Raw genomic sequence first — 20,058 nt, 5'->3', positions numbered from 1 at the left:
ATTTATATGTCAAATTTATTCACTTTCTGAGCAGAAACGTTTCAAAAAAAATACGGCGAGTATCAGCACACCGTGCAAGTCAGCAAGTACGGCTGAGTGCGTTCCTTCCCATTACCAATAATAATTCCCTGTCAGAAACTCCGAAATCCTTTATAAAGCCTCCAACCATTCATCTTTCATTTCCATTTCTCTCTCTCTCTCTCTCTCTTCTCGAAACCCTAGAATTTTACCTTCGCGAATTGCAAAACTTTCGCTGAGGGACCTAGATTTTCTCACCGCAAGATCGTTTCCCCGAGAAAATCTGGATGAGTTGTTCCGATTCGGAGTCCGCATCCGTTCGATTCATTTGAATTTCGGGCATTAACCAGGGATATCTCCGAACGTGCAATTCGCGTTACTTTTGTAAGAAAGTCGCCAAGGTGCCAATTCTTGAGCTGGTTATTCGTTTCCGTTGGGTTGGGCATGGGAAGGGTTTTCCGGGAGACCGCCAAGCCCTCGTCTTGTTCTCCTTCTTCTTCAGGCGCTCCCGATGTGACCACTTCGACCTCGATTACGGAGACCGTTAACGGTTCTCACCAATTCAAGATTACGGGGTATTCTTTGTCGAAGGGGCTTGGGATTGGCAAGTACATAGCCTCTGATACGTTCATGGTTGGCGGGTATGCGTGGGCGATCTACTTCTACCCGGACGGGAAGAGCGTGGAGGACAATGCAACGCATGTATCTCTGTTCATCGCGCTTGCGAGCGAGGGAACGGATGTGCGGGCGCTTTTTGAGTTGACCCTTTTGGATCAGAGTGGTAAGGAGAGGCATAAAGTTCACAGCCATTTTGGGAGGACATTGGAGAGTGGTCCGTACACGCTGAAGTACCGGGGAAGCATGTGGTAAGTTGGTAAATTTTGGGTTGTTAATTTTGAAAATGTTCATGTCTAAATGGGCTTTTATTTACCTTGGCAAGATGCATATTTGGACAGGCAATGCTTGTTTGTTTAGGCAGCTGATTCCTTGTTCATATTCTTTATATTTAGGAATATAATGGTAATTAATTTGTGAGTGGAAATGCTTAGGTGCAATGCACACAATTCAAACCTGTAAATCCTACCGGTTTTTGTGACAAGATATATTAAAAGCTTAAGCTAATTTTGAAGAAATGAGTTGCTTGTAAGGCTGAAGTTTTGGTCAGTGAGACATGGATCTGGCTGGCTGGCCGGGCTTAGTCTTGCAGCATGGAGTTTACAGGGTGGAAAATTCCTTCTCATCGTTTGAGCTGATGTAATTCAGTGCATTTGAGCAGATAGTAGTTTGACCTATTATAATTTCCCATTTCTAGCCTCTTCTCTTTGAAGGCAATATCTCGGATATTCCATTTTATTGGGAAATTGAATGAAAAGAACGGCTGGCCTCATTTTGTTGGGGAATGCTCAACTCTTTCCAGGATTTTGCCCAGGCTTGATGGAATATCTTGGACCTTTGATGCTTCTGGAATTTTTTTCTCATAAATTTTTATTTGCCCATTTGATTCCAGTTCCTTATGCTGGCCATTTCTATATATATTCTCATATTTGGGAAGTTATGACCTCTTTCAATTCTGAGCCTTTTACCTGGTTTGAGTCTTCAATTGAAGATGAACTGTTATAGAAAATAAGACCTAATTAAAGCTTAATCCAAATGCATTTGCTATTCAGATCGGTGAGACTACATCCTCGTGCTGTATTTGAAGTAAGATGTTTAGAGGGTTTTTGGGAAGCAGTGAGTTTGTCTTTCTTCCTTAGAGGCCTTTTTCTTAAATGTTGAGGGGTTTAATTGGTGGTAAGGGAAGGGTATTCTTTGGAAGTGTTCTACATTTGCTGTGGTTTATGATATATTTACTTGGAGTCTAGCGCTCAATCAAGTTCAAGTGGTTTTAATGTTCTATCTTGTTCATGTTTTTGGTTCTGTTTTGTTGTTCTATTGTTGGATTTTTTAAAGGTGTGCACTTGGTTGATATGTTGATGGATTGGTGAGCCTCGCTTCATTTATCTTTTCAGCTTTGTTTTGCTTCTTTTTCGGATAACTTGCCCTTCTCTTTGTATTCTTTCTTTTTTCCGTAATTGATATTTAATACAGTTCTCTGTTTATCTCAAATGTAGTTCTACTTGTGACTCAAGAAAATTTGCACAAAAAGTGAAAATCATAGTGAAAATGATGGATCCTTGTAGGCTAATGATTATTATTTTTTAAGAATAATTATATTTTTTGATGTGGAAAAAAATCAATAAGCGGAATTTGGTTAGTTGTTTAACAAGACTCTGATGTTGTCTACTTGTTCATTTTTTTTTTTTTTTTGGTGTGGTTTTCAATTTAATTCAAAAATAAAAATAGATGCTTATCTATCATTATTTTTTTGTTTGATTGTTTATCATTAACTGTTGTAACTTTAAGTTTGAACCTTGATTCGTATTTAAAAGATTGTTATACATGTCATGATAAAGGGGATTAATCCTTGGCTTATATATGCCTTCCAATGCTTCCATGCGGGATTAGTCTGTTAATTTGTTCTTAATACATGGGAATGGATGGTATTATGAGTTCGATATGGTTATGTTTCAAACATCAAGCAACTGATTAGTAATTACTGCAAGTGTTGGTCAAAACACCTGGAAACTTTAAAAAAAATTGAGGATTTTGGTTCATTGTTAGATTGGGACTCTATCTGATAAAAGCTATATTTGGATTTTAAAACATTTCTAAAAAATTCAATGAGGCAATGATTTGAAGTTGGGTGGAACCTGATGTTACAAGAGGACGGCAAGTATAAACTCAGATCTATCATTCTTGACTAGTTTTGAAGTTGAACTTTGTTGAAATGAGACTTAAAAGCTGGAGTAGCCTACATCAGAACAGTTATGGTTATTTGGCAGTATTTAAAATTTCCATTTTATTTTTTAAAAATTCTAATTTTTTTTTTGTTTTTTGTAAGGATTGTGATTTGAAATTAACTTTCTTGTGAAAATAGGTTTGTTGCTATCTATATGCTTCAGTCTTATATTAAGGGGTTCTCTTCCTGGCTCTCTGCTTTTAAATGTCCCTCTGTTACGAGGTATTAAAAGGACAAAATGTATGTACCTTCAATAAGCACTTCATAACTGCTAAAGAATTTTACTCTCAGTCCCTTTTCCTCAATATTTTTTGCTAATTATGGCAATATGCGATCAAGAATGCACATCTGCTACTAAATATTATATAAATATTATATAATCTAGTCTAAAATTCCTAAGATTCTAAAATCCTAACTGATTACATGGACTTGGGAACTTAATAATTGGGATTCTGGATGTTGGCCTTTAAGGGTTCTCCCTACTGAAGACATTGGAGAATACATATTGAACTGGAAAAGTCAATGCTAACAATAATCATCTCTCATCTAATTGGTGTCAGGATGAGCATTTGATTTTTTGACCTTGTATTCTAGAAATAATAGAAAAATAATTTTGCTTTTTTCATGCTATGTTCTTTTTAAGAAACTGTGTGCATCCCTTCAGTGAATATCAGTTGAAAAATGTTGATAACTCCCCGTATCTCTATGTTTTGCTGAACCATTAGAAATTCTGGAAGAAAGAGATGAAATGGGGTAAGATTTTTCTTTTAGAGAGAGATGAAAAAAAAAATGGTGACTTGATCGTTTGCTCATGAAGATAATTCTCTTAAGAAGATCTTTTACGACCAAGAATGTACATCTGCAATGAAATATTATATAATCTTGTCTAAAATTCCTAGGAATCTAAAATCCTAACTGATTACATGGATTTGGGAACTTAATAATTGGGATTCTGGATGTTGGCCTTTAAGGCTTCTATCAACTGAAGACATTGGAAAATACATATTGAACTAGAAAGGTCAATGGAGAACAATAATTATCTCTCATCTAATTGGTGTCAGGATGAGCATTTGATTTTGTGACCTTGTATTCTAGAAGTAGTTGAAATTTTTTTTTTTCTTTTTTCATGCTATGTTCTTTTAAGAAACTGTGTGCATCCATTCAGTGAATATCAGTTGAAAAATGTTGATAACCCCCCATATCTCTATGTTTTACTAAACCATTGGAAATTCTGGAAGAAAGAGATGAAATGGGGTAAGATATTTTTTTTTCTGAGAGAGATGGGAAAAAAAATAAAAAAATAGTGACTTGACTGTTTGCTCATGAAAATAACTCTTTAAGACGATGAATCTTGTACTTAAATAGTTGTACACATGAAGCGGTGAAAAAAGCCTTGCTGTTGCAGACAGATATTTGTTACTTGTATATTCTCTCAATGGAGGGGCTCGAGATTCATCCGTTATGGAAATGTCTTTAGGAGTGAAAGCTGGAAGGAAGGCTTGTTTCGCTAAGCTTGTACTGACTGCATACTGTTTCATTAATCTTTCTTTTGTTGAATTTGAGAAACTTGTTTTGGATCTTAAGGAAATTTTATGGAGTATATCTGCCAAATACCTGTGTTGAAGAAGTAAGAACTCCGATAGGCTGTGTTTCTGGTAGCTTGAGTGGGTTTTATTCTTCTACATCCTTATTTTAGATTCCTTCCACTCTGGCCCTGCTCCATCTTAGTTCCCCTTTCACCTTTCACACTTTGTAATCCTATCAAGAATTTTGCACTGTTTGAGCTGAGCTGGACTTTTGTGTGTTGAAGCTCAGCTTGATAAAAAATACTCTAGTTTGAATTCAAGCTTGAGCTTGACTCAAGGTCAATTATTTGTTTGAACTTGGTTCAAGCTTGAGAAGATTGAGTTCAAGTTTGGTTAGGCCTATTAAGAGTCAAATTTTTTTAATTTAAATTGTTCTCATCATGGTTTTAAAAACCCGGATTGGTTAGCAACCCAGTGAAGTTGTGTGTTGGTTCAACCAGTCTGACTGGCAGGTCGAACCAGTGATAAATATTTGTGTGTTCGTAATAAGAATGTTTATATTGATACTTATTATTGTCATTAAAAGTTAAATGAATAAATATTAAATAATAGTGTGAGAGAATTGATATTTTGAATTTATTTAAAAAAATAAAATGTTTTGATTGATTAATAAAATATTAAATTATAGTAATATAGAGTTTTATTTACTTTAAATTTATTTACTGTCTAGTTTTAGATCAAGAATTTATTTTGAAGAAATAAAATATGTAGAAAATTCATTTTCTGTTATATTTTTATATTAAGAGTAAAAATTTATTTTAGTATTACTCAAAATCAAGAAAACATAAATGTTAATATTCAAGAGTGTAAAAAATTAAAATTTTGATAATTAATTTGCTATATATTTTTGTTTTCTTTTTGTCTATGTATAAGCCCAAGTATAAAAATTTTAAATTCCTTTGTATTTCGATGTTATTTCTCTTAATATTTTCAAACAAAAATTTTATGGTAATAGATTTCAAATTTTGATGAATTTAATATTTTAGAGCGTGTATTATATGTAAATAAATTTACTGTGGTTATCCCATATACATAATTATTCAGTTCATGTGGTAGGTCAATTTCCCCGCAGGCGGGAGGTCCAGGGTTCATTCGCATAAATTAGCCGGAAAAGGATTCATGTATTTGAACCCACCTAGTGGGACTTATGGCTTGGTTTTTGTTGTTGCTGTTGTTGTTGTTGGCGGGTCCTGGGTTCAAACTCAGGATGCTGCAAAAAATGCCAGCATTTTTTATTTTTAATGAAAGCCTGGTTAAACCAATTCGACTTGCTGGGTCTTGTGAGCTGGGCCAAGTCACCCGAGGCCAACTGGGTTGACAATGATTCATTCAAAATCTGGTTCAAGTCTCCTGTCCGGACTGGTTACTTGGCCAGTTCTGGTCCAACTGGGTCCAGTTTTTAAAACTATGGATCTCATATTGAGTTTGGATTAAATTTCTTATTATAGTATAAATAGATTTAATTGCTTAAATATATAAAAATTACATTACAAATATGTGCCTGTTTGCATGTCTATTATGTACAAATCCATTTCGAAATTCCGCAAACAAATGGCAAATGCCTAGAGTTGCATATAAAACTGTGACGATGAAATTGCCTGAAGTGCCTCCATAACTTTGACTGAAGTTTAAAGTTATTGTCTTTAACCAGATTGTAAGATTTGCATACACCATACCTATCTTACTAAGTTCTGCAACACAGGGCATGTTTCCCAACTAGTTTGTCCCAATTCTATTTGGTAGTCCTTATTTTATTGATATGTTGCATCTTGTTAAAAAATAACATTTCTTTTTCAGCATGCTACAGAATATAACCATGTTTTTTAAAGAAAAAGTGTTATGTTGTTGGACAATTTTTCCTTAGTGTAGAATAGAGCTCTGGTCAATGTGGGTTTTGAGGAGGGCAGCAGTCTGATGCTTGCAGCCTTACTCCACATGCAGGGAAGCTGTATGCACAGCTTGAACCAATAATGCCTGCCAATGTGGGTTTTAAGGAGGGCAGCCGTCTGAAGTATGCAGCCTTACCCTACATGCAGAGAAGCTGTATGCACACCTTGAACCAACAATGCTCATTTCACAATGGGCAACTTTTCTGATGCACCAAAACTCACCCTCATGAAATCTTTTTCTTTCAGGGGATAATGTATTGCATGAGATGTTCACAACTAAACCAACTTATTTATTAGCGTAACATTGAAAAAACTAACATAAAGGCCCTTGTTCTTGTATAACCTCAAATATAGTGACACTGGAAATTTTAAAACTAAAGAAGACATATTAAAGTTTTGTTTTGGGAAAGTCTATACAAGAATTTCCAACTTGACCAACTGCTTAAGGTAAAGGGCGGTGAATTTGGTTTCATATTTTCTTTAATCTTTATGATGGATTTTGAACCATGTTTAAAATTGATGTACTAATTAAAGTCATGGATTAAACCAACACACGATCCTGTAAACTATTGCTGTAAATGTAGACATGAATCCAACCATTTTGGGCAGGGTTCTTTCCTCGGTATATTAGAAAAATCGGAAATATTTGTTGATGAATAATTAACTGGTAGGTAATTGGTCAGCAGTTTGTAGTTCACCTATTTTTAGCCCCATCTATTTATAATTGTGATTGGTCTAGATGCCTTAAAACTAATATCAATCTGAGCTTGTCTATTTCTAGCATGACCAGCTGGGTTGCTGAATCTTGGTTTGAAACTGCCAAGCATGCCTTTTTGCCATTCCTACATATTGGAAACTTGTCCATTTCCAGCTTGTTGGCTGGGTTGGTGAATCTTGGTTAGAAATTGCCCAACATGTCCCATGGCCTTACATTTTGGAACGCTAATTCTGTATTTGTTATGATATTGAAATGATTTTTTTAAATGTAATATTTTTCTTCTTTTTCTCTACCAAGTTGCTCATAGGGGTAGGAAAATGCTGGAATTTAATATTTTTTCCAACAACATTGTTTCAAATATTTCCATTTAATTTAAGATATTTTATGAGAAATAATTGTATCTTAAGTCATGGGCTGGGGCAAGTTTTTTGGTTTAAAGCCTACATGGAGGTATTGGAGGTAGATATGCTTGTTTATATTGAGAGAATAAAACCAAAAGGAGAATGTTTTGGTTTTGTTCCTTCTTTTGTTGTTTATAGAGACTTAGGAAGTGATACTTTTCTGAAGAATGGAGTTTGAAAATTTTGATGCAAAAAAAAAAGGGAAAAGGTTAGAGGTTAAAGAAAGCTTCTGGCTTTCATTTTATGAGAATTTGGATGACGGTCTTACAAGTAATTGATCAATTTACTTGTGTCATGTGCCAACCAGTGTGTCAAGCAAATATTGAGTATTGTATCTTGCTTCATTTTTCTTTAAAATTACTCTTTTTGATCAGTAAAGAGAGAATTAATTACTAGGGCATCATGGCGGTGCAACTCAAGTATAGGAAGAAAAGATGGGAATGTACATATTTTCAAAAAGAGGATCATTATACTCTTGATGTGTGTATGAAAAATAATCAAATTTTCCACACAAAAACCTTCTAACAGTTTGTAAGAATTAAAAACATGTCCTGAACATTTTAGCAATCATAAATTGAAAAAATTCAACTCTTAATTATCCAATTATCCAAAATAATGGGGCACTATGGTCTCAAAGTTTTGATCTTTGAGTTATAATAATAATAATAATAATAATAATAATAATAATAATAATAATAATAATGCTCTCATTTTTTTTTTATTTCTATTTTAATTGTAATAATTTAATATTTAAAATACAATAATAGCATATAGAGGTGTTAATGTCCAAACAGCCACAAAAGATGGGAAATTTAGTCCCAAAGATAACTCTTGAAACTTACAGTGGAGCATGAGAATGAGATTCTTATGTTTTATACACACTCTTCATTCTCAGGGAATGTGAGCTTAACACGTCATATTCTAACTGCAAAGCAGACATAGGAATCGGATGTTATGGACATCACATTACAATTGCATCCCATTCCTAGAAATGTTGAAAGATGCTGTGAACCGAATTACAAATTCTAGTTGTAGACTTCTCTAGGATAGGGTTTGGTTTCCAATATCATGGATTGCAAAAGGGGACCTTCTCTCTGCTTAGCATGAGACTTCTAATTTGGTGTCTGCTTTGTTTCCCAAAAGACTAGTATAAAAATTGATTGAATAGTAAAGCTAGTGCAATTTAGAAAAATATTAGGTATTGTGTAACAATGTTTTAAAAGGCTCAATGAAGGCTCGCCTCAAGGCAATACAAGCTTAAAATGCCTTGAGGCTCAACCTAAAATGCCAAATCCCAAAAAGGCCAATGTATTAGACGCTGAGGCTTGCACATTTGTACAAAAGGCATGCCTTTTGTGCCTTTTTAATTGGGGCTTGCACGTTTTGGGGGTGTGGTTCTCAAGTTAGATTTGGCTAGAAAAGTTCTATTCAATGTTTATATAAAAGGATTGTCATAGTTTGAGTTGATTCTAATACTTTTTGTTAAAGCTTGATATACATTGTTGGTCTGCAACCTAATAGCTTAAGCTTTTAGGTAAAGTGGTAATCTAACATGGTATTTGAGTTGGTTACCAAGAGGTCCTAGGTTCAGTCTTGTTGCCCATGTTTATTGTGTGGTGTTTAAAAAATTATTATATTTTCTGTAATGGGTGCTTTTTATTGTGTGTTTATCTCTCCAGATGCTGTCAAGCTGCACATGTTGGGGAGTGTTAAATCTTGATATACATTGTTGCCCCATAATCTAGTAGCTTAAGCTTTGAGGTAAAGTGGTCTAATACTCTTGAACCTCAACTTTACAAAATAATTGAGAGTTGTATCTTAGATCTTGGAAAAAATTGAACTTTTTATAGCCATCTCTTGTCATGATTTATGTAATAAATTCAAGTTAGCAATTTTTGAATGACCAACAAGTAGTTTGCAAATTATATTTGATGATTTTTAACATTATACTTGTGAATATTTTTTACAGTATATTTGTTATTTTTTATTACAAATTTTAGCATATATGTAATTTATTTAAATATTTTATTGGAAAATAAAATTCTCAAAAGGCTTATGCCCCATTGCCTTAAGGCTTAGGCCTCACCTCTTAATGGTTAAAACGCCTCGCTTTACACTGTTGCCTTTTAAAACGTTGTTGTGTAACTAACCCAAAATTACTCATAACTAACACATAAATATTAAAATGTGAAAAATAAATTTATTATATTAAAAATTAAGATGAAATAATAATTGAAAACAACATATGAATCTGCATAGAGTGGTGCAATCATGGAATGTGATAGTACATGTCTTGGTTTTCATGTGTGTTTGCTTGTGCGCACTTGTGCAATACTGATGTATTATTTTCCCAGACGTTCTCAACCTTCTCAAGTTTTTAATTGCTATTTGTGAGTGAATGATTTGTTGCGGGGTTCGCTATGATATAATGTGTTCCATTCATTATGCAGGGGTTACAAGCGGTTTTTTAAAAGAACTTCCCTGGAGACATCAGACTACCTGAAAGATGATTGCCTTTCAGTTCACTGCAGTGTTGGCGTTGTTAGGTCTCACACTGAGGGGCCAAAGATTTACTCTATAACAGTACCTCCCTCTAACATTGGTGAGCAGTTTGGGAAGCTTCTGGAATGTGGAAGAGGAACTGATGTAAATTTTGAAGTTGATGGAGAGAGATTTTCTGCTCACAAGTTGGTACTTGCAGCTCGCTCACCTGTATTTAGGGCCCAACTTTTTGGTCCAATGAAGGATCAGAATACTGAGTGTATAAAAGTCGAAGACATTGAAGCTCCAGTTTTCAAGGTTCTTTTTCATTTGATTGTAGAGTTTGATGTGTCATCCAATTTAATGTGTCATCCAACTTTGTCCAACATTCTTTTGCTTATAAATAAGTTGTAAGAACTAGCATATTGATAAGCATTTATCGATTCATGCTTACCATGTATGCACAAAGTAAATCCACCTTAATGTACTGCTCCAATGTAAATAATCATTAAATTTTTTGCGGACAAGGTATGGACAGGTAAAAGCTCATCTGACACTGCATTTGAGCAGGGCTCAAATATCACTGTTCCAGTGTTCCCCTCTTTATTTATCTGTTTTTAAAAAATCATAATTTTATTAAAAGTTGCCTATCATTTGTTTGTCTATATTTTTTTATGTAGAGCCTTAGTGCTTTGTTTGGCTGGATGGAAAGGTATTTTTAATCTAAAAATAGGAGAACTATATTTCAAGAAAAAAGTAACATTTTTGTTACTTTTTTGTTTGTTTGCTTGGGGAGATAGTACTTTCTTTCTTTGTGGAAGTTATTTTCTACTCTTAGATCGAAGATAATTTTTTTCAAAAAATATTTCTTCTTTTACTTGTGGCATCAGACCAAGGAAAACATGTTAACCATTCTCCAAAAAATATATATATTTATTTTCCCTCCATAGCCTACATTTAAAAAGTTTGTGAGACAAGTAACTGATAGGGAATTGATGATCATTAGCCATTAGTGGCCCAAAGTCTTGTTATGCTTATTTTATTAATTTTCCCTTAATAATTATTACCTTATTAATAATTGATGACATTAGATAAGGCCTGGATTTTGAACTAAATATTTATTGGTTGATTGCTGTTCTTGTTATTTTGTGTGTGGAGCATGTAAAAGTATCAGTTCCTTGTGTATTCTAATTTTCAATAAGGAAAATTAGCTGAAAAAAATTGTAATAATAGAGATGGTCCAGATCCAATTTGCTTAACTGGAATGATGTATATAAGGTTCTATTTTTGCATGTAATTTGTCTATATTACAACTGTGATTTCTTGTTATTTGTCTATATTTTTTTGGGAGGCCATGACTTTGCATTAAAACTTGGTATGAAGATGACCATTGTGTTGCTTATCAGCTCTTTGTTGCCCGATGCAGGCCTTACTTCATTTCATATACTGGGATACTCTACCTGATATGCAAGAGCTTACTGGTTTGAACTCAAAGTGGGCGTCTACTTTAATGGCTCAACATTTACTTGCTGCAGCAGATAGGTATTGTCTAGAGAGGCTCAGGTTGCTCTGTGAGGCCAATCTTTGTGATGATGTTGCAATAAACACCGTAGCAACTACATTAGCCTTGGCAGAGCAGCACCACTGTTTCCGGCTGAAAGCAGTTTGCCTCAAATTTGTTGCATTGCCTGAAAATTTAAGAGGTGAATTGCACTTTCATGACCATTGTTCCCTCAATTTTTTTCTTTTGGTAGCTAGATTACTTCTGTAAGGTAATATTCTGCTTACAAATTTCTAAACCAGCTCCTCCCTTGAGATAAACACCAAGGGAAAAAGATTAACAACACCAAGGGAAAAAGATTAACAACTGGTTTTGTTAAGGATGATTCCACGTGTAAGCTTGCACCTGGGTAGTGTCATTTATAATAAATGCTAACTGACCATTGTTCCAAACAGTGGTGACTAGAAAAGCTGTTGAGAATCACCTCCAGAGCTTAGATCTACTAATGAGTAATGATCGTTAGCTGTCAAATGTGAAGTCCTTTCAGTGTTTTAAGAGGCTTAATCAAGGCTTGTCTTGAGGTGTGCCTCAAGATGAGGCATGCCTAAAATGCCTTGAGAATAAAACAAATCCCAAAAAAGGCCAACATAACACAGACTGAAGCTTACACATCTGTAAAATGAAAGGAATGTTGTAATTTTAAGTTGATTTCTAAAGACTCTTGAACCTCAAACTTTCCAAAATAATTGAGAGTTGAATCTTAAATCTGGAAAAAAGATTTTTAACTTTGTAATGTTATATAGCTGTGGCATGATATACATAATGGCTTCAATTTAGTATCTTTTTTTTGAATGACCAACAAGTTGTTTACAAAATACATTTCTTTTTAAATATATTTATTTGTAATTTTAATTTTTTTAAAAAATATATGTAATTTATTATATACTTTAATCTAAAAATAAAATTCTTAGAAGGCTTACGTCTCTATTTTTGGAACAGCCAACTAATAGTTTACAAATTATATTTGATTTTTAAAAAATATATATTTTTATAATTTCCTTAATTTCTTTATTTTAAAAAAATTTATATAATTATTACATATTTTAATCTAATAATAAAATTCTTAGAAGGCTTATGCCTCAATTTCCTAAGGCATACACCTCGCCCTTAAGGGTTAGAATGCCTTGCATTACGCAGCCTTCACCTTTTAAAACGCTGAAGCCTCATACCATCAGCTGTATGCCTTATCTGGAAGCTGATGATCATAAATGCTTGAGCCTGTGGCTAGAGGATTCATTGATCAGTTCAGTTGAACCGAGCTGACAAATCCATGCATTAACCTGGTTCGTCAACAGCAATGACATGCACGTACAGCAGAAAGAGGTATTGAGCTATTTTTTGTTGGGTACATTGGCAATGCTCATTCAAAACTCCTGTTCAAGTCCTTAATTCTCACATCCTGGTTGAGGGATGATGCAGAATATATTCAATTGCGAGCGTGTGGGTTGATTACATAGTGCAGTTTCAATTACAATAATAATGTAAGCCTTAGGTCATCTTGCACTAACCATCTGGGAGCAGCTTTTGAAAAGTCATGAAAGTAAAAGGTAGAGGAAATGTGAGTGTAGATGTTTTCAACATTGCAGGTGGCAACTAAGATTTGGTTTGTCTCGTTATGAAATCAAATGACCCCAGTATACTCCCCTGCTTATTTTGGAACTGGCTCATCTGGCCCTCGTATTGGACTGTGTCCAGTTTATTATTGCCAAACAATGTAGTAGATCATAAAGAGTTACAATTGAATGCTGTTGTGCCATCCAAAGTGTTTTTTTTTTTAAATTTTTTGGGGCAGGGGTGGCTTGATACCTTGATTTATGATTAGGCAGTAGCTTATTTTGCAGCCTCAGGCTTCTGTTCATAGCTATTTTGTGCATTATAAACAACGTATTTTAATTTATTAATCATTCTTGTTAGATTATCACTTTACCTAAAAGCTTAAGCTATTAGTTTGTGAGCCAACAATGTATATCAAACAATGTAGTAGATCATAAAGAGTTACAATTGAATGCTGTTGTGCCATCCAAAGTGTTTTTTTTTTTTAATTTTTTGGGGCGGGGGTGGCTTGATACCTTGATTTATGATTAGGCAGTAGCTTATTTTGCAGCCTCGGGCTTCTGTTCGTAGCTATTTTGTGCTTTATAAACAACGTATTTTAATTTATTAATCATTCTTGTTAGATTATCACTTTACCTAAAAGCTTAAGCTATTAGTTTGTGAGCCAACAATGTATATCAAACAATGTAGTAGATCATAAAGAGTTACAATTGAATGCTGTTGTGCCATCCAAAGTGTTTTTTTTTAAAAATTTTTTTGGGGCGGGGGTGGCTTGATACCTTGATTTATGATTAGTTTGTGAGCCAACAATAAAGCTTTAACATTTCTAATTCTCTTTTTGATGTCATAGATTAGCATGCTGAATCTTGTTCTGCTGTTGTTTCTCAGCTGTGATGCAGACGGATGGTTTTCAGTATCTAAAGGAAAGCTGCCCTTCAGTCTTGGCTGAGCTTTTGGAGTACGTAGCTAGGGTTAGCGAGCACTCTGCCATTGTATCAAAGCACGCAAATGAAGCTATCTTTGATGGCAGCGATTTTAATGGCAGGCGGGTTAAGCAGAGGCTGTAGTGTAACTGGCTTTCAACAAGACCTCTTTGTAGCCTATTGAGGTGGACTAAAAAATTCTAGGAAAAGTTTTCTAGGATTAGAGTTCTTTTTCAATGTTCAGCTTTACAATTTGTGAGAGATGTAAATTGAATGTTGTGTGTATGTTTGTCTGTGTAATGCGAATTCATTTTTAAAAATAGTTTGTGTTCTCAAGTTTTCCTTTCAACTGCTTTGTCTGGGGGTTATCTGCATCGAAGAAGAGTCGATATATTTGTTTTTTCTCTTTTTGAGGTGGTGTTCTGTTGTTTCCTTCCTCCAATTTTGTGTGCCAGTGCTTCCAATTGTTTTTTTTTTTACCTACTCGCTAATGCTTCGTTTGGAGATCATTTGGAGCAGTGGGATGAAATGGGTGCCGATTATTATTTCATTCCACTCCTATCTACTGTTGCATTGGGTGTATGTGGCTGGAAAATCTGATGCATATGATTGTTGTATAAGCAGGTTTTATAATTGTATCGGGCAGTACCCCTCCAATTCTTGCTTCAAGCTTCGTCTTTGTAGCATGGAAGAGTAGGAACACTCTGCTAATTCACTCTATGGGCAAGAACAAAATAGCAAGTTTCATTGGAACCATACTCTGGAGAATGAGCTTTGCTAGACAAGCACAGGCATGAACAATATGGCTGATATATTATATTTACGCTATACTTGATGATGTCAAACAGCATCCATGGACTTGAGAATGCTCATAGAGTAGTTTTAATGTTTGCCTGTTGCATGTCCTAAAATTAGGTTGGCTGTCACGAGGTTGAGTGGTGAAAAAAGGCCATTTACGCTGACTGACACCTCACTTGGGGATGGCAATATGAGATGCTGTCAATAAACAACAAAATTGTTTACGAGTATAGGCTATATAGCATACAGGTGATATGGTTTAGACATACCTGTGAAAGCCATTAATATTGACGTATGATCTAATGACCAGACCCAAAAAAGACACCAGCATGCATCACTGGGCTAGTCTTTAGGAAATGAGACCTAGTCTTTTATAGAATTATATACATACCCTAGGTAAAGTCTAACCCAATATTTTTTCCTTGTACATTTCTTCAATGACTGATCTCATGTTGTAAATGGTGGATCACAACTCAAAAGCTATCACGATTACAACCATCAGTCTTGAGCAACATTCTACTTTGAGGTATGGCTCCTCATTTTTTAAAAACATTAAAAAATCAAAACAAGCCCACAAAAGGTCTCATATATAATAGAAAGATAGGATTTAGTATCATATATAATAGATATGATTTTAGTACCTTGATTAAAATCCATTTATTAAAAACTTATATAGATTGTGTTTGGAAGTGTGGAATTCAGAATTTGTTTGGATTTGTACGAAATTCAGTATAATTTTATATTGTATCTTGTTTAAATTTATATAAATCCAAATTTAAGATTCAAGTTTAATTTAAATTAAACTCTTGTAGAATATTAAAATTCAATTATTTGAAAATATTGGATACAAATTATTATCACATTCACCATTATATCTTTGTTTTTATTTTTATTTTTTTTAATTTTATAACTTTTAAAAAGATAAGAGAATAAAAAATTTAATAATTCAGGTTTTGAATTGATGCATATTGTTTATTGAATTTGACAAGTGTTAGTATATTAATATTATAAGATTTTATATATCAACTTGGAAATAACATGTACCTTAAAGTTAGATGTTTATCTACTTTATTAAGTTATTTGTAGGGCCAAAAAAGAGACGAGCCAATTCAAGTTAAATAGAGCTTTGCCTTGCTCAAGCTTGTTCATTAATTTTTTAACCAAACTCGAGCTCAAGCCGAGCTTAGACCGAACTTTCATATATTGACTCAAGTTTGTTTATTATATAAATAAATGAACTCATGAGCCCTTACTGAGTCAAGCTACTGAGGTGCTCACTAACAATTTGATTTTTTTGGAACATCTCATTTTGAGAGAGAGAAGATTTTGTGCCTTAAAGTTTTTTTTACCCCACCAAGCTAGCCTATTAACCTTATTACTAAATCAAGATTATGGAGTTTGAGCTAAATAATTTTTATGTAAAAATAGTTTCTACTTTTAAGATCATTGCAGTCTATCAAGTTGATTCGATCTTATTTGTTAAAATTGGAGAAGGATAGATGTCTTAATGTATCGAAGAATACGTATAGCATCATCATAATGTGGCCGTCTAGGCAGGTGCATAAATTGACTGAGAATGTTGACCGGAAACACAATGTCGTGACGAGTGATGGTGAGATATATCAAACTTCCAATGAGTTGCCAAAACAAGCTTGGATCGGAGAGAAGATCACCATCAGTATTATTGAGCTTGATATTTTGTTCCAAGGGAAAATGGGCAGGACGAGCACCAAGATGACCGCTTTCAGTGAGGATGTCAAGAACATATTTGCGTTGATTAAGAAATATGCTAGTGGGAGAGCGACCAACTTTGAGGCCAAGAAAATATTTCAATTTGTCAAGATCCTTTAGTTTGAATTTATGAGCAAGCATGACTTTAAAAGTACTAATATCAGAGAGATCATTACATGCCATGAAAATATCATCAACATAAACAAGAATGAGAGTAAACGACTGATTCCGAGAGCGGGTGAAAAGAGAATGGTTGGCCTGAGATTGGGTGAAACCCGCAACAAGTAAAATAGAAGATAATTTAGAGAACCAATTGCGAGAGGCTTGCTTAAGACCAAAAATGGATTTCTGAAGATGACAAACACGAGTCTCCCCCTGTTTGCAATAACCTGGTGGAGGGAATATATAGACCTCCTCATCGAGGTCACCATGGAGAAGAGCGTTGTTGACGTCCAATTGAAGGAGATGCCAATTTTGAGTTGCAGCCATTGCAAGAACACACCTAACAGTAACGAGTTTAGAAACAGGAGTGAAAGTGTCAGATAATCTAAACCTTCTACCTGAGTGTAGCCCTTGGCCACCAAGCAAGCTTTCTGTTGCTCTATGGATCCATCGGTCCGAAGTTTTGTTTTGAACACCCATTTACAGCCAATTGATTTTTTTTCCAGGTGGAAGGTGTTGAAGAACCCACGTATTGGTTTCTAAAGCTTGGGTTTTAGAAGACATGACAGCACGCCAATGTGGGTGTAGCACAACCTGAGAATATGAGGTAGGTTCGGGATGTTGGGACATGACAAAAAGAAAAGCCAAATGTTAGTTAGAGAAACGATGATAAGATAAAAAGGAGGAGAGACAATGAACTGTACTTGAGGAACATCTTGAAACCGTGGAGGACTTTGGTAAAGTAGGACAGATATAATCAACCAAGTAAGAGGGATGTGTGACAGCTCTTTTGGGTCGTGAAGAGGTGGGTGGAGGGGGTGGTGGAAGAGGTGAGGGTGGAGGTGCCGGGGAGGAGACCAAGGGAGAAAGAGGGAGAGATGGGGGGTTAGGGTTAGGTGTGGATGGTGGAGGAGGTAAAGTGTAGGAAGGATGTATATCAGGAATAGGAAGAGGAAGGACTTGAGAAGATGTAGGAGTGAGAGAGATGAGATGATAGGGAAAAATATTTTCTTCAAAAATGACATCACAGGAGATGAGAATTTTTATATTTTCAAGATTGTAGACACGATAAGCCTTATAATGAGCAGGATAACTTAGGAAAATACATCGGGGAGCATGAGGAGAGAATTTATCGCAGTGTTGACGAGCAGTTTGGGCATAGCACAAGCACCCAAACACGCGCAAGTGTGTATAGGACAGTGGTTTCTGAAAAAGAAGTTCATAAGGAGACTTATGATTGAGGCTGGGTGATGGAGTGCGGTTAATTAAATAAGTGGCTGTAAGAATGCATTCACCCTAAAAGGAGATGAGAAAATTAGCTTGAAAACATAAATACCGAGCCACATTAAGAAGATGATGATGTTTACGCTCGGCAACACCATTCTATTGAGGTGTATCCAAACATGTGCACTTATGAAGAATACCTTGATCATGGAAAAAAGTTTGAAGTGAAGTGGATAGAAATTCTCTGCCATTATCAGTGCGCACGTGCTTAATAGTGCAATTGAATTGATTTTTAACCATGGTGCAAAAATTCGTAAGGTAAGAGAAAGTATCAGATTTCATGCGCATAAGATAGACCTGTGTAGCACCTGAGTAGTCATCCACGATTGTTAAAAATTAATGTGCAGCAGAAAGTGAAGCCATAGGATAATCACCCCATATATCACAATAAAGCCGATTAAAACAAAATGTACTCTTAGTTGTAGATAAATAAAAAGGTAAACGAATATGCTTTACTCTAGCACAAACATCACAAGGTAGATGAGAAGAAGAAATATTTAAGGTTTTTGGAATACATGAGATAGAAGAGTGACCAAGACATTGATGCCAAAGAGTGGTGTCAGAAACACGATGAGAGTGGAAAACTGAGGCGGAGGGAGGTTTATAGTGATAAAGCCCATCCCGTACTTCACACGTTAAAATCTTGATAGGTCCTGAAAGATACAAAAGGTGGGAAAAAATATAGCAACACAATTGAGATCCGTGGTAAGTTTGCTGACGGATAATAAGTTAAATTTAAATGAAGGCACATAAAAAACATTAGAAAGAAAAAAAGTAGGAGAAAACAGCATAGTGCCGGTATGAGTTACAGAAACAATGTCACCATTTGGAAGTTTAATGGGGCATGGCTGATTGAGAAGTTGAATATTATCAAGAGAAAACAAATTTGAAGTCATGTGATCGGAGACACTTGAATCAACAATCCATTCAGTGTTAGAAAGAGAAACAGAATGACAAGAGACAAGATTACCGGCAAAATTGGTAGAGTTGGTGTTCAAAGGCGATAGAAGATCAGTTGACGGTATTGTACGCTGGTGAGACTAGAGATATCAATCTGAAGAGGTTGGGAAACCGGTGACAATATTTGCAGCCATTAAAGAACCAGATGTTTCCATAACGTCAATTCAGATGAATCAAACCTCCCAATCGAGGCAGATCGAATCTTTGCGACGGCCAAAAAAGCATAAATCTTTGAGTTGATAGCCTCGCCGTAAGAATTGAAAAGCAAATGCAGCGATTGTTTAATCAAGAAGCCGAACGAACAAGTCACAGCAGTTGATTCTAGAAGCAAGGCCTTGCAGCTTTTGGGTCAGTTGTGATCATGTCTTTTGAGAATATCCCTTCGTGGATCAGCAGATGCTTGGAAGAGGGGGCAGGAGATTTCTTCCTGAAGCCAGTTCAACTCTCAGATGTAAGCAAGCTGAGACCCCATCTGCTGAAGGGTAGAGCTAAAGAGCAGCAGCTTCACATTAATGTGAAAGATGAGCAAAGAGGCAATTCTGCAGAGCGAAAAATTACGAGAAACAGAACTATTGGGTCGGAGAGGACTACCATGACTGCTTTCACCGGAAAAAATGGAGCTGGCGGGGACGAGGCCGAAGAAGACGAGAGAAATGAGAGAAGCTTCTGGACTGGTAACAGAGAGGGACTGAGAGATATGACCGGAATTGCAAGATGGAACCGAGAATGCTGGACTGAGCGCTGGGACTACAAGACTGAATGATGGAAATCGAGGGTGATGGCAGATTGCGATGAAGTCTGAGATCGAGGGCGACGGCGACTGAAAATTTGGTCAGTAGTCGTGCCACGGCGACTGAAATCGAGGGCAGAAGAGAACTTCAGAGGAACTCCAGAAGAGACGGACGACGACAATGACGATGACGGCGACGGCGAACGACGAACGATGATGATCGACAACAAAAACTGATAAAGAACTGCAATGCCAAGGGAAACGACGAACGATGATCTGGGAGGAGAGATATGACGCCGGCGACTAAACGGTGCACTGAGATGAGGCCGGAGAAGGTAGAAGACGTTGAGCGAAGGCGTCTGGCCTGAGAAGACAATCAGACTGAGACAACTCCGAGAGATGTCGAAAAAAATAGGGAGTCGA

The 20,058-nt window shown here is 35.6% G+C and overlaps 2 protein-coding genes across 2 annotated transcripts; both read left to right on the top strand.

Moving 5' to 3' along the window:
• The first annotated feature begins 112 nt into the window (after positions 1-112).
• On the top strand, positions 113-14,319 carry LOC131156333 (BTB/POZ and MATH domain-containing protein 2-like). Its single transcript, XM_058109930.1, has 4 exons — positions 113-884; positions 9,902-10,250; positions 11,359-11,635; positions 13,936-14,319. Exons 1-4 carry the CDS (start codon positions 463-465, stop codon positions 14,112-14,114), a joined length of 1,227 nt encoding a protein of 408 aa, XP_057965913.1. The 5' UTR covers positions 113-462; the 3' UTR covers positions 14,115-14,319.
• Positions 14,320-19,266: 4,947 nt separating this feature from the next.
• Positions 19,267-19,668, top strand: LOC131156042 (two-component response regulator ORR9-like). The gene has a single exon (XM_058109493.1). The coding sequence runs from the start codon at positions 19,267-19,269 to the stop codon at positions 19,666-19,668; it is 402 nt and encodes a 133-aa protein (XP_057965476.1).
• The last annotated feature ends 390 nt before the right edge of the window (positions 19,669-20,058 follow it).

This window comes from Malania oleifera, chromosome 5 (genome assembly GCF_029873635.1).
Source record: "Malania oleifera isolate guangnan ecotype guangnan chromosome 5, ASM2987363v1, whole genome shotgun sequence".
NCBI lineage: Eukaryota > Viridiplantae > Streptophyta > Magnoliopsida > Santalales > Ximeniaceae > Malania > Malania oleifera.
Note: the sequence above shows the minus strand (reverse complement) of the source record. Positions and strands in the feature narration are given on the sequence as shown.

Excerpts from the sequence above, each read along its gene's own strand:
- LOC131156333 (XM_058109930.1), top strand. The coding sequence starts at position 463 with ATGGGAAGGGTTTTCCGGGAGACCGCCAAGCCCTCGTCTTGTTCTCCT. Across the intron at positions 885-9,901 it reads AAGTACCGGGGAAGCATGTG|GGGTTACAAGCGGTTTTTTA; the intron begins GTAAGTTGGTAA and ends TTCATTATGCAG. Across the intron at positions 10,251-11,358 it reads TTGAAGCTCCAGTTTTCAAG|GCCTTACTTCATTTCATATA; the intron begins GTTCTTTTTCAT and ends TGCCCGATGCAG.
- LOC131156042 (XM_058109493.1), top strand. The coding sequence starts at position 19,267 with ATGTCTTTTGAGAATATCCCTTCGTGGATCAGCAGATGCTTGGAAGAG.